The 13,635-nt window shown below is 48.4% G+C and overlaps 1 protein-coding gene across 7 annotated transcripts in view; it reads right to left on the reverse strand.

The window, feature by feature from the left end:
- The window catches only part of Ebf1 (EBF transcription factor 1), a 381,892-nt gene that overhangs the window by 129,483 nt on the left and 238,774 nt on the right, over window positions 1–13,635 (reverse strand). For all 7 annotated transcript variants that reach the window (XM_048334365.1, XM_048334366.1, XM_048334364.1 and 4 more), the window contains one exon: window positions 4,623–4,704. In XM_048334365.1, coding sequence (XP_048190322.1) covers window positions 4,623–4,704 — 82 coding nt within the window. The remainder of the gene's footprint in view (window positions 1–4,622; window positions 4,705–13,635) is intronic.

Here is a 13,635-nt window from a genome sequence, read left to right on the forward strand (position 1 = left end):
TTCTTCACTATAGTAGCTAATGGATATCATTCCTCATACATTCATTTTCTTTTCTTTTCTTTTTCTCCTGAGAACAACCAGATTTTGGCCGCGCTCACTGGGGTGACTCTCGGCCAATGGAATTAGGGCAGACTCAATAAGAACCAGGTCTAGGCTAAGGTTTATTTAGGCGTCCTTCACGCCAGGCTCCATAACGATGGTAAGGTTATAGAAGGCGGGGGGACATGAAACCAATTTATTTCAGGTCCCCAAATAATGTCAAGGACAACACCTACTTATCAGGGCAGGAAATACCTGCCCTATACCATCACAGAAGCAGCAGCTACTCTGTTAGATACGAGCTGTTCTATATCCTTTGGTGTTTGTTACAGCAGCCACTATTATCTTAAAAATAGACTCCTACTGAAATACAGGCTACATTAAGGCAAAGACGTGGTTTGTTGTTATAGATTTACTACCCAGCACGATAATAAACCCTGCTGAGTGCTTGCACACATAAGTGAATGAACATAGTGCACACATACCGGAATGAAAACATCTGGCATCTATACTCATATATACTGTTTCCGTAGATCTAGGATTTAGACATGAATGCAGATTCATAGTCACTGAAAAAAATGGTCGGAGGGAGAAAATGAATAGGGAAATTTATCTGTTACTTCAGTCTCTACCTTTTATGGTAAACATCACAAGACAACAGTTTGCCCCTCTCCTACCTACCTTCATTCTGCCATCCCCAACAAGGGCATGGTGGAGAGGGACTGAAACTTAGTCTTGAATTGTCTAACTGCTATCAGTTAAAAATCAGACCACAGGGGCTGGGGATATAGCCTAGTGGCAAGAGTGCCTGCCTCGGATACATGAGGCCCTAGGTTCGATTCCCCAGCACCACATATACAGAAAACGGCCAGAAGCGGCGCTGTGGCTCAAGTGGCGGAGTGCTAGCCCTGAACGGGAAGAAGCCAGGGACAGTGCTCAGGCCCTGAGTCCAAGGCCCAGGACTGGCCAAAAAAAAAAAAAAAAAATCAGACCACAACATAGGTTTAACACGGTCTTTGGACATTAGATTCATTTTAGTGTCAAGGCAGAGAAATGGAGCCAGGCACTGGTGGCTCATACCTGCAACCCTAGCAACTCGGAAGGCTATGACTCTGGGCATGGCAGTTTGAAGCCAGCTGAGGCTCGATAGTCCATGAGAGTCTTATCACCCATGAACCACCAAACAGCCAGAAGCGGGGCTGTGGCTCAAGTGGTAGAGCAGCAGACTGAGGGGGGAAAAAAGCCAAGCTAGAGGGAAAGGCCCTGAGTTCAAACACCAGTGCAGCACACAAAAAAGGAGGAGGAGGAAAAAGAAGAGAAAGGAGGAGGAGACAAAGAGGGAAGAGGGAGGAGGAGAAGGGGAAAAGGAGGAGGAAGAGAAGGAGGAGGAAGAGAAGGAGGAGGAACGGGCTCCTTCAGTCATCTTATTTTTCGGTGTGCCATGGGCTGCTTCTTTCTACTCATCTTCCTCTCCTTCCTCCCCCCTCCCTCACAACCACCACAACGAAATGGAGCCTAGATCCACAGCTGGGCTTGAACAAGTTTGTTTCTCTAATCACCGCCGTCTATGAATTTCAAAAGCAAACATCCATGATAAATCTTTACCAAAAAAAAAAAAAAAAAGATTATGCCAGATTTTCCACAGGATTTTATGCCATAAAGTGTGAACGCGGCTAAGGTCTGCCACAAGTGATTAATTTCTTGAAAACACTCGGGTCACACTAATTGACACGACCTGTGTAATTAAGCAGTCTCTGTGTACACACCGCAAGCCCAGCCGCGGCGAGGCTGCGTTTGCCTGACAGAACATCTTTACATGTCAGGAGATCAGCAACCTTTCTCGTGTCCTCCTCGGTGGCCTACACAGCCCCCCCGATGGCTGTTCAGAAGAGACACCCTCTGACATGCCCCGGAAACACTGGGGACGTGAGGAGAGAAGTCTCCCAGGACGGTGGATGGGAGTCACTTCATAGCAAGGGAGGGGACATGCAACAGACTTGGGGTACCAGCGGCTAAAGCCATAGTGATAGGGAATTAGGAGGCCAGGGATTCTTTTTTCATGCCACAAATATAATTTGTCATCCTTCTCCGAGGCAGCAGAGACATTAAAACCACGTATGACTGGCTTCCCGATTAACCACGGGAAGCAATGAAACGACGTGCCTTGTTCAGAAAGGACCTTCTTGGCCCATCGGCTGGAGGGGCGAGGCGGCCTCCCTCCTGGCTCTGCCTCAGACCTGGCCATCTCCACGTGACTGTTGAGCCCCGTGGGGCGAGAGGGACTCCCCAGCCCCAGAGCGCCGGCCCAGCCCTGGGTGGCTCAAGAGCAGCCCGGCGTGCGGTGGGGCGGCCAGCCTGGTCCTAGCCTCCCACGCCGCGGGTCTCCTCGGGGGCAGGGCCCGGGCCCTCCGTTGCACCAAGGGGTTTCACTGGGGCGTGTTCATGCATCCACGGAGCGTGCTCTGTCCCAATTCACCCCCTCCACGACTCGTTCTTAACCCTCCCCTGGTCATTCGTGTTTGTCAGTCAGTCAGGGCCTGGGGCACGCGGCTCTCGTGCCCCAGCACAGGGTGCCGTCTAGGACGTTTCCCAGGAGTCATCGGGAATCGGAATGAACCAGGGCTTTGCCATCAGAGGCACGGGCCACCGTCCTCTTCCTCCCGACCAGGGGCCATTTGGCCATGGGTGGCGACGTCTCGTGTCCGGGTTAGGGGCGTTCTCTACTGCTGTCCAGCGGGGACCCACCAGTGACACCTGCAGACACCCTACAATGCGCAGGAGACACCCCTGCCCCCCAAGCAACGCCAGCTCCAGCTCAAAACCACAGCGCAGACGCCAGGAGACCCCGAGCCGCCCTCGGTGGCTTGCACGGGTGCAAGGCTAACTCCAGCTCAGTGCACATACTGACACACACACGCACGCACGCACACACGTGCGCACACACACGCACACACACACACGCACACACACACACACGCACCCTCTGTGGGGATGAGCTCCTCCGAGCCCACACCCTTAGGGCCCCACGAAGGCCAGGGAACACAGTTTCTGAGAAAGCGGAAGCTGCGCTTCTCCTCCCTCGCGTCTTTCTAGATGTCAGTGGGCGAGACTTGAGATGACTGCGTAGACATTGCCCAGGATCTCAGGAGAGATTTCCACGGGATCTACTCTCCAAGGAAACGAATACCTCCTATGTTTCAAATGGCATCTTTGGAGATGAGGAGATAGTGACATCCACAGTCTAATGCTCAAAAATCACTCCTTTTTCTCCCCTCAGAGAAAGCGCAGCTACCGTTTCTCCAGAGCCCCTCAGAGATCACACGCTGAAATCTACACGGATGCCGGCGAACGCAGACGGAAGAACAGACCCCCAACGCCACGCTGCATTTCTGACGGAGCGGACGTGCATACACCCACACCGACCACGCAAATGGCTGGGCCGTGAACGGCAGCAGGGGGCGATGTAAGGGCCTTCACTTCACCCCTAGAGTGTGGCCCCTGGCTCTGCGCTCACCTGGGAGCTTGTTAGAAATGCAGAATACCAGGCCCCCCCCCCCCCACACCTCACTCAGTATTTTAATAAGATCTCCAGGGGATTCTGAGAGCAGCACCATGGCCGGATTCAGCAATTCCTCCTCAAACAAAAGTGCCACCTTTTCCCTTAGAAGTTAACCCATTTGATTTGGGGGTCTCGTCCTTTCGTGAGCGGACACTTCTGTGAGGTTGGCACAGCACCATGTTCTCGGTGGTGCTCGGGAATGTGTAAACGTGACACACAAGACGCTGTGGAAGGAAGAGGGTCCCCCAGGTTGCTCTAGCTAGATGTGCTCTGCTTCTTGGGGGTCCATTGATAGTCGGCAATCTCTGCTAACAGTTCCCAAGATGGCAAGAGGGAAACACAGAGGGGAAAAAAAATAGTTCCTCAGTTTTAACCTTTGTGTACTACTTTTTCATTTTTCTTTCTTTTCCGTTTCCACTGGTACTATTGTTTGAACTCAGGAACTCATGCTTGTGTGCCAAGTACTTGATCACTTGAGCCACATACTCAGCTTTTTTCCCCTCATTTTTCTTTAAATTATATTTTTATTATATTTAAGTAGTTATATAGATGAGATGCCATTGATTTTTTTCCCCCCTTCAGTCATTTTTCAGGAAAGCTCTAGCATTTTTGCCCTGGATGGCAACCTCACTGTTGACTGAAATGGAGTCTCACTAACTGTTTGTCCCACACTGCTATTCTCTAGATCTCTGCCTCCTAAGTAGCAGCTGGGATTACAGGCATGAGCTACCCTACCTGCTGCTGGATTTCTACTTATACCTTTTTGGGGAAATGAGTTCTCATTTCTATGCAATTGACTTAATCTGTGGGTGTTTGGGTTTGGCAAAACCAGGCTCCAAAGACACCAGTGCTGGCTCTGTCAGGGAGCACAGGTGCTTCCACCGCGATGCCTGTGGCACAGAAACAAGGCCCAGATTACAGATACCTGGGGGACCAAATGGCCCCACCTGCTCCTCCCCTGGCCTCTCTCTCCTCTCCCCTCCCATGTGGCTACGAGGGTTTAAGCAAGTCAAGAGCCACCCACCTGGAATCTCCGCATGTCACGTGGGTTTCCTGCATTCTTTAGGCAATTTTGGTTACATTTGAGGAAAAACTTCAAGAAGAACCTGTGGAGAAACAAAATGATCACGGTTAGCTTTTCGGTCATGACATGGGAGTTGAAAGAGCAGGTAGAAAGTTGCTTCGGAGACAGCACTGTGCTTGGCGCCTCAGACTTGCTTTTGCATCCAAGCTGGACCTTCTTTACGAAGTAAACACTCCGGGAATTTCCAGCTGATCTCACACGAGACGGAGCCTCCCCTCACTCCCCACTCCCCTCCCCCACACGTCTTTGCACTCCTACAGGGAGACGATCCTCACCATCATTTAAGACAGGGTCCAATTGGATCTAATTGGCTGAGAAATCTTCCTGCTCCCCAAGCATAACACATAATTTTAGCCCAATAAATTCACAGGTGACGAGGAGCAAAACACATACTAGACAAATGTAAGGAGATGGTAAACACTTTCATCTTAACACCTCCGAATAAAACGTCCTAATTAGCAGTACCCGGGAGAAGTTGGGTGGGATTCACACACTGACTAAGCTCTCCTCTGCCTTCTCAAGTATTCCCTGAGTGTTTTTCTTAAAGGCCTGCTATGGAAAGGTGTTTGCGGCTCAACTCGGATGCTCTTCCCACTGTAACTACCACCCTGGTTCCTGAATTGGTTCTACAGTGAGATCCGTGGGTTTTACTTGTGAAGTGACCAAAGCATTCCAATCTGGTGGAATGAATGCCACTTGTGCTGTTCTGTGAACATTTCAACTCTCAAAGCCGTCCTTGTGCGGGTGACCCCGCCTTGGTCACCTACAGCTTTCCGAGTTGTTCCTTATGTAACTATCACAGTTGTCAGAGTCCATCAGGGAAAGGTGACAGGTGTCAAAGGCGTCATGTGAGAGCATCTGTGCTGACCGGCTACTGTTAAGCCTCTCCATCTGTTTTCTGCTTGGGGCAAAAATAAAAATAAAAATAAAAAGGATCTCTAAAACCACCTAAGTTTTCTAACACTCTTTTGCCTGTAGGCCTACACAGTTCTATGCAATTTCAGGTCCAATTTTTTTTCCCCAAAAATATCAGCATGAATTTAAATTCTGATCAATTAATTCTTTTTAGGATTTCCTTTGTGCAATGTCAAATCTCCACTGTCGTAAAACTGGCACCTCAAGACAAATCACTTGTAAAGTGCGACCATCGCTCCCTGATACATCTGTATGAATACAGCCCTGAGCAGGATCTCTGTCAACCACCATTAACATGAGGACACCGTGCAAAGATACACCAAGTTCAACCCATTTCTGACTACTAATCTGTGCAGAGTCCCTGAAGAAGTTCTCTCTTTCCTGCTCTCTCAGAATATGCCAAGATGAGTGTACGGTGTGGGCATAACTCTTGAAAGGGAAGCAAAGACTTTTTCAACCCAACATTTTACAACATAAACATCTTCCTAAAATAGCTCTTCCAACACTACGCAACCTTTGATGACCCCACGAGGAGGGCAGCCCTCCGGGTGGATAATTACTGGACCCTGCTTCCAGCTTCTCTCCACAGAGGCCAAAGCTTATCAACCTCTTATCCATGATAAATGACTCCTGGCCCCTGTGAATCCTCGCTGTGTACAGTGAACCACGTCCAAGCCTCTTCTCCAGTGCCCAAGAGCGGCACTACGGACGCACAAGCTAATTGTACAGCTACTGACGTGAGCCCTCTTTCAACTGGGCAGACTTGAAAGAAGGAAAGGAGTTTGAGGGAGTGGCCGCCCTCAATACCCAAGGCTGCCTTTGCACTCCTCCCAATTGTGTGAGCCTCAGAGGTGACAGGTGAGATCATGTGGACTTCCAGAAACCTCTAAACATGATGGAGTTAGCGGTCATGAGTGTCCCTGGTGATTGGGACTCAAGTCTGGATCCAAAAGGCCAGGAAGCAAAAGAAAAAAAAATTAATAAGAAAGGGTTGTTTCTTCCAAGGTTATAGAAAAGTAGGTTTGAAAGATATCTCCAGCCTCAGACAGGGTTGATTTCTGCTAACATGGTAATGGGAGATGGCGTAGTAGGGTGGAAAGTCACGGCCTTCCTTATATGATTTTTGTAAGAGTAAGGAAGCCTCGTTCTTCCCTGTGTGATTTTGGGGTCAGGAGCCCGAACCTCAATTTGCTTCATCTGCAAAATGGGCGATGGTGAGAACAAACAAAGACAACGTAAGAGTTTTCTCAGCGCAGTGATGGTGTTAGTAATATCAGTGACGGCTACTGTATATCAAGCACTCACCAGTGCTGGGTATGGTGCCCCCCCCCCGGACTATTTGATGAGAAAATTGAGAGTCAGAGAAATTAAATCACTCAAAAGTGAACAGGTAGAAAACGTCCATCTAGACTTTCAGTTGAGACAGGGAAGAGCAGGGTCCTTAAACAACACAGCACGGTGGTTTGGTGCATAGAGCCACAGTGAGGTTATTAATACTAATTGTAACGCTGATCGCAATCCTAGTATAAAAACCAGTTGTACTAATAAGAGTAAATAAGAGCCATGGCACTGGCAGGAGGATTGATGGGTATTATTATCTTCACAACAGTCACCAGAATGTGGTGGAGGGAGGGAGCTCTGCCCTGGGGGTCAGGGACACCCCCCCATCCTCCCCCCCCCCCCGCCTCCTCTTTCCTGGAGCCCATGCTATTTGCCGCTTCTGTGTGTTTAAGCCATTTGAGGCCAGACCCAAAGGCCAAATTCAGGTTGTGTTAGAAAGAATCCTCCTGCCCCTCCTCCCCCCGCCTCCGGCTCCTTGGCATTCTTAAGTCAGACAACTGCTAGCCACCGTGAGCGGTTCCATCTGGTGCCAAAATGGGCTTTGAAAGACAGGCAAACAGGACACGGGCTCTGCCAGAGAGAAACCGAATCGAGAGGGCAGGGAGTCTTCTGCCTCCAAGATGAGCAGGAAAGAGACGCCTGTCAGCAGCCCGTCATTAGCACAGAAGCTATGCCGGGCACGCAGCGATCCCCATTACCCTAAGCTGCCTGGCCGCTTGGCCGGTGGCTGCAGAGTCCCCCGCCCGCCCTCTCTGCTGTGGATCACTGGCTGAAATTGCAGACCCATCTGTCGTGGGGAAGACACAGCCGTCACCCGGTGCCTGGGGCCTGACACCAGCCCTTATGTGGCAAAGACACCGCGAAGGGCCGGCTCTTTGGGGAGAGCCAGCCCCACCGGAGGGAAGACCTGGGGAATTCTCTCCAAGTTTCCCCCTGAGCAGAAGAAGCCAAGTGGCTGCCCCTTCCAGATCACACTTCCTTAAAGGAACCTGGAGCAGTTAAAAATACCCTCACGAAGAGATGGAGTTTTGACACAGACCACAGTTTTGGGGGGTGATTTATAGGGCTAAGTGCATAAAGTATCTGCCAGTATGGGGGCATGTGCCTGTCGGGGGTCTATGCTCAGACCCCACCCACATCCCAAAGGCGCTTCTGACAGAGCAGAGGCTGCTAGAACACAAAACTTCACTTCCATCCGATGAATTGCAGCATTTTTGTGCGGCGTTTGATAAAGAATTGTGAGGTGAAAGCGTATGACTGCCCTACCCCAACTGCGGGAAACTGACCCACAGTGGGACAGAGCCCCAGGAAAGATCCAGAGAGTTCCATAAACTCCACGATCAAACTCCTTTATAACTTGAACCTTTCCTGCCCCCTCAGGGGTGAATGGATGAGTAGCAACAAACCCAACACTGTTAACTTTCACCTCAAATATTACAGTACTCAAACCCTGAGTATCTTGACTAAATCCTCACGAGGGGCATGCCAGGGATGAGGAAATCCATTTGAAAGGCAGGACCACAAAGACCCACCAAAGGGATTTCATCTCTAGTTCAAAACCAGTCATGTAGATTCCCAACAAGACTTGTCATGGTACAAGTTTCCCATGCATTGGAGAACTTTTTAAGTGACTTTCACCGTCCTTTTCATCTAGCCTGCTTGGTTTACGTAGGAGAAAAGTGAGAATTTAGGAGACAGGACAATGCTTACATTGTTAATAATGATTATGAGATCTGTTCTGACGTTTATTCATGTGATCTTTTCCAGCGTAATGTTAGCTCCTCAAAAAACAATCCAATAAGAGCTCCACACTTGCGCTCTTGAACTTTTTAGTCCACCACTTCAATTAAGGAAAGTGACAGTCATAAAACCAAAGGTGACATCCTATTAAGAGTTGTGCTTAGGGCCATCCATCAGAATGACGTAGGGCGTTGAGCCCATTATTGAGCTAACTGAACCAGACACATACATTGTAGGACAAAATTGTTGATTCAGTGATACAGTTGTATTGCTTCTTACTAGCGGATAGCTAGATATTCCATGCCCTGCTCGAATACCGCGTGTAACTTTGTGGAGGTAAATACTGGAGATTAACCAATAGAACTGAAATCTTCTATAGGAGGATATTTTTTAAAAGACTCATTTCTGTACACACAGGGCATGGCAGAACACTGAGAACCAGTGGATGTTAGTAAATCCTGCCTCAATGAGGCAGAACCTAGAACCTCCAAAGAAATTGGAGCTTTCCTCAATACAGACAAACACAAAGGACACTAGAAAGACAGCTTCTATTCAAAACTAACAAACAACAACTACCTGAACTCTGGTGACCGCAAAAAAGATGTAGAAATAATTGAATTGTACCTCTTTGCTAGGACAAGTGGGCCAGTTCCATCATCATCTTTGCTTTATTGCTTAACTGTGTGACTTTAGATAAACTAATCGCACTGTGCCTCAGTTCTCTCATCTTCAAATGATAGGTACTATCAGAACCTACTTTAGAAAGTTAATGAAAATTAAATGAGATAATGCATGTGGCTGAGTACTGAGACAGTTTCAGGCACAGAGCAAATAACCATTCCTCTCTAGCAAGTATGTGCACGGCCTAACTTAAAAGATGTGGAGATATTTTCAGACCAGAAAAAGGGTTTTGTTTTCCCCTCTGTAAATGTGAATATTTAAAAAAAAGAAGCACATCCTCATCCTTATGCATTCAGTGAGAACTATAAATTCATAGAGTGACTTAAAAGAAAGAGAGAAGCACCAAAGAAAGGCAGTAATGTCTACAATAGCTTTACCCAAAGACCAAGACTCATACATAAATGGAAGAGCTGAGAGCCTAAATCATGGAAACTCCAGCTAGTCAGAACTGAAGGGCACACACAGTAAAACTGCCCATTAGACAACAGCTTGTACATCATTAATTAGTATGCAAAGTATTTCAATGGATCTGGCCTGAGCAGGTTGAGGTTTTACCTCCTCCAGCCCAAAGTCTGAAAAACAAAATCATGTTTGCTTGTTAGCAGCTGTTCTCATAATGTCCAGACTGGAAAGATGGTCCCATCAAGGTCTCATCTAAAACCTAAGACACAGAACCCCATTTGCAAACTTAAGGCTCCCCCCAAATCCCTGATGTCCCTACAGATGATGCTAACCAAAGAAGATCTGGAAGGTGGGAATACACACTGGGCCTACACAGGAAAGAGCTAGGCAGAAACAACTCCGAGTTCACTTGTGGATGAAGTTCAAGCTGCCCATCCGCCACATAGCCCTAGGGTAGAGAGGGACACACCTCGTGGTTCAAGGGTCCTCTCTGGGAAGACAAAGACACCATGCTCACATGATATGTGTGTGTGCGTGCATGTGTGTGTGTGTGTGTACACACACACACATATATATACATAGATATCTTTAAAGTCTTCATAGAGGGATTCTTTCCATAGGTGTTGCTATTACCTTTACTATGGCAAAGAGCAGAGCCCCCAAAACAAGCAAGAACACCATTCCTGGAGTACAAGAATTCTCTCCACTACAAGTATTTAACCAGAAAGCACTCATCCCTGCCCAGACCCTCAGGTTGTCTCAGAAAGGCCACTGCTACCTTGCTGCAGTGCTCGGAAATACACAGGCCCATGAACAGATACACAAGAGTAGCTCCACCATGGAGAAGAAAATAAAAACAGAGCAGGTAAAAACAGTAAGGGAAAACTCCACTTTCTGTGTCACAGACAACCGCTCTGGCTCCTACTACAGAGAAGAAGTGACAGGGTACAGTTCATCCATGTGAAAATCTGACACCCAGAACTCGGCCAAGCTCCTGGCACGGCCGGTGGGGCAGGCTGAGGGGGCTGAGCCCAAGGGCTCCCCTCCTCTCCCTTCCGATACTGAGATGCACCACCGAGAAGAGAACATCCATGAGGACCTTAATCCCCCTGAAGTGTGGCCTGAGAGGCGGGGTGGAAGAAAAGGGGAGTAAATCCATCCCTGGGTTGGGGGTGGGGTTCTATGCAAATGAAGCAAGTCTCTGCACCCTACCCTCTGTGGAGAGTGGAATGGCACCAATGACGGCACTATCTTGGGGATCCCGGGGGGGGAAGCATGCGGCTCCCCCTACGACTGGCCACGGACTTCAAGATGCTTGCCTTCTGCCCTAGCCAAGTCCCTCCAGTCTCAGGAATGTCTGGAAAGTGTTCTCAGTCCAAAAGGAAGAACATGATCAACTGGGAAAGGATCCATTACCTCGGAGCTCAGGGTTTGGCCTTGGTAGAAGAACCTAATTAGTGGCAAAAATTGAAAAGGGTGTGGGGGGCGGGGAGAGGTGTTGGAATAGCAGAGCAGCTGACTCAAGAATTTAAAAATAGTTTTAGGGAAAAGGACCCAAGGCAAACAAGTCTCCTCAGGCTAGAAGTCACATCTCTAAGGTAGAGAAAAGGAGGAGAGGGTAACTAACCAGTGGCCGGGGAGAAAGAAGACATTGCCATTCCTTGGAGATGTCATGAAAAAGCATCAAAGCCAGAGTTCTGGGATTTAGCACCAACTTCTGTTTTTCTGTCCCAACTGATTTCCCTAGCAAAGTATGACTGGCCATTGGATGAGAAGAGATGACCTCCCCTCCGAAGACAGGCAAACCCCTGTGCAGGACAGAGAGCGTTTATCTTCTTCAAAACGTCCTTTTGTGAACCCTCCCCAAATGCTAAGTGTTTCTGGTCAAAATGTGTTAAGGTACAAATTGGCCCTGGGAAGTCATTTGAAAACACTCTCATCATTTGACCGGCAGCAGGAATGAGGCAAGGAAAGAAAATCAAGTGTTTGTCTGCCCCTCTTAGGGGACAGACAGACACATTGGCCTTAACTGTTCCCATCCACTATAAGGAACCCAATCTGAAGGGACTCATTTGGGCACAGAATGCTTGCAGACTTGGGGATGGATTTTTGAGCCAAGTGTCAGGCTTAGGCTTCTGAATCACTCATATAAATCCCTCCCTCCCCAGCAGACTGCAAAAGATAGGAGAACAGGCAGAAGCTCTGGCTTCAGTGACCAATCAACGACCTGCCTTGTAGGGCCAAGCATAGACAGTAAGGGGGAGGAGCCTGAGCACCGGCCCCTAGTTACCATAGCGAACGTGAACTGCGTCACCTGTAAGGCCCTAGGTGCTGTGCAAGGACACGTTTACTTCTTCCTCTCAGTCCTGTGGGGTTTGCAGTTCTAGTCCATTTTACTGCTCCTACCACTGGGAGTTATGGAATTTGCCCATGGCTTCCCACCGAGTAACTAGAAGAGCTGGGATTTGAACACAGGCCTGGTATGATGTGGGCTTACCTTCAATCACTCAACAAATCTGGCTGCGGACTCAGCAGCAGCATCTCTATTCAAAATTAGACCCAAAGTTGGCATAACATTTTTCTGATGTATTGACTAAAACAGTCCTAATTATAAATTTAACATGACCAGTCTCGTTCTATTTGTGACCCGCCCAAACACATTTCAGCCATCATGTAATAGCAAACATCCCTGGCCATGGAGCTGAGAATGGTTGGACAGTGCACGAGCCGTGGAGCTGGGGTCTCCCGAGGGCATGGAGAGTCTGGGAGCCCCCTCTCTGGGTTCCGTTATGCTACTCATCGCCATTGATTCTCCGGTCACTGACTCTGAAAGTCTTTCACGCAGACGGAAAGCCACAGGTGGAAAAAAATCAAAGACTCTAATATCCCCTTGTTCAGCACATACACACTTAAAAAAAATGTGAACCAGATTCATTTAGAATCTGAGATTTGAATTTCACTTTTCCTTCACAAAGGGTTTCAGTATGAATTTCCTCCGCGGTGGTCACAGAGACCGTAGGGAGATCAGGACGTTGAAGTTCACAGTGACTGGGGCGTGCAGCCTTCCTGGACGTTCAACTCCACTACTTATCTCCCACCAAGCTTGAAGAAGGCTGAGTGCTCATCATTGCTCATTCATTCATTCACTTGCTCGGCCAACCAATCTTTCCAGCGAGCCGACTGTGTCCTGATTCTCCCTTAATACCAATTATACTAAGGTCTGAAATTATATGTTGGGTTTTTTTCCCCCCAAAAGGAAAGTGATTAAAAGTCAAATTTCCAGGAACATATTTGGGTCTTGGGATGACTGAGTATCTAAGTACTTTCCATGGGAAGTCAAGCATGTGAGCCTATCCATGTCTTCAGAGTATCCCTGGTTGAGGCCGGACCAGGGCCTAATCATGTCCCCACGCGACGTTTCCAGGCACAGTGTTTGTCTATGTTCCTAGGTTTCACCTACCAGCAATGTTTTTTTGTTTTTTTCTGTTGTTGTTGTCTTTGCTTCATTCACCTCAAATTATAACCCGAGCCTTCAACAGGAAGTCTCTTTCCTGCCTTTGCTGAATGTCTGGCTCTGAAACACCATCACAATCCCCGTTCCGCCTTCCAGATGTTGGACAAATGTACTGTACCCCTAAAGCCCTCCCCAATACCCCAACTAGAATGAGTCATCTCTTCCTCTACCCCGACAGCACTCACCACAGACCGTACCACATGTAAGGTCCCCATTCTCGGGGCTTTCAATGTGTGAATCCCACTTATTCCTCATGAGAGTCCATTACAGAAGTGCTACAGCCAGAGGTGATCAACTCCCGCCCCCCCCCCCCCCATCACCTCAGTCAGCTTCAGGGGACTTTTCCTCCCCATGGTTCCC

Source organism: Perognathus longimembris, chromosome 25 (assembly GCF_023159225.1).
Source record: "Perognathus longimembris pacificus isolate PPM17 chromosome 25, ASM2315922v1, whole genome shotgun sequence".
NCBI lineage: Eukaryota > Metazoa > Chordata > Mammalia > Rodentia > Heteromyidae > Perognathus > Perognathus longimembris.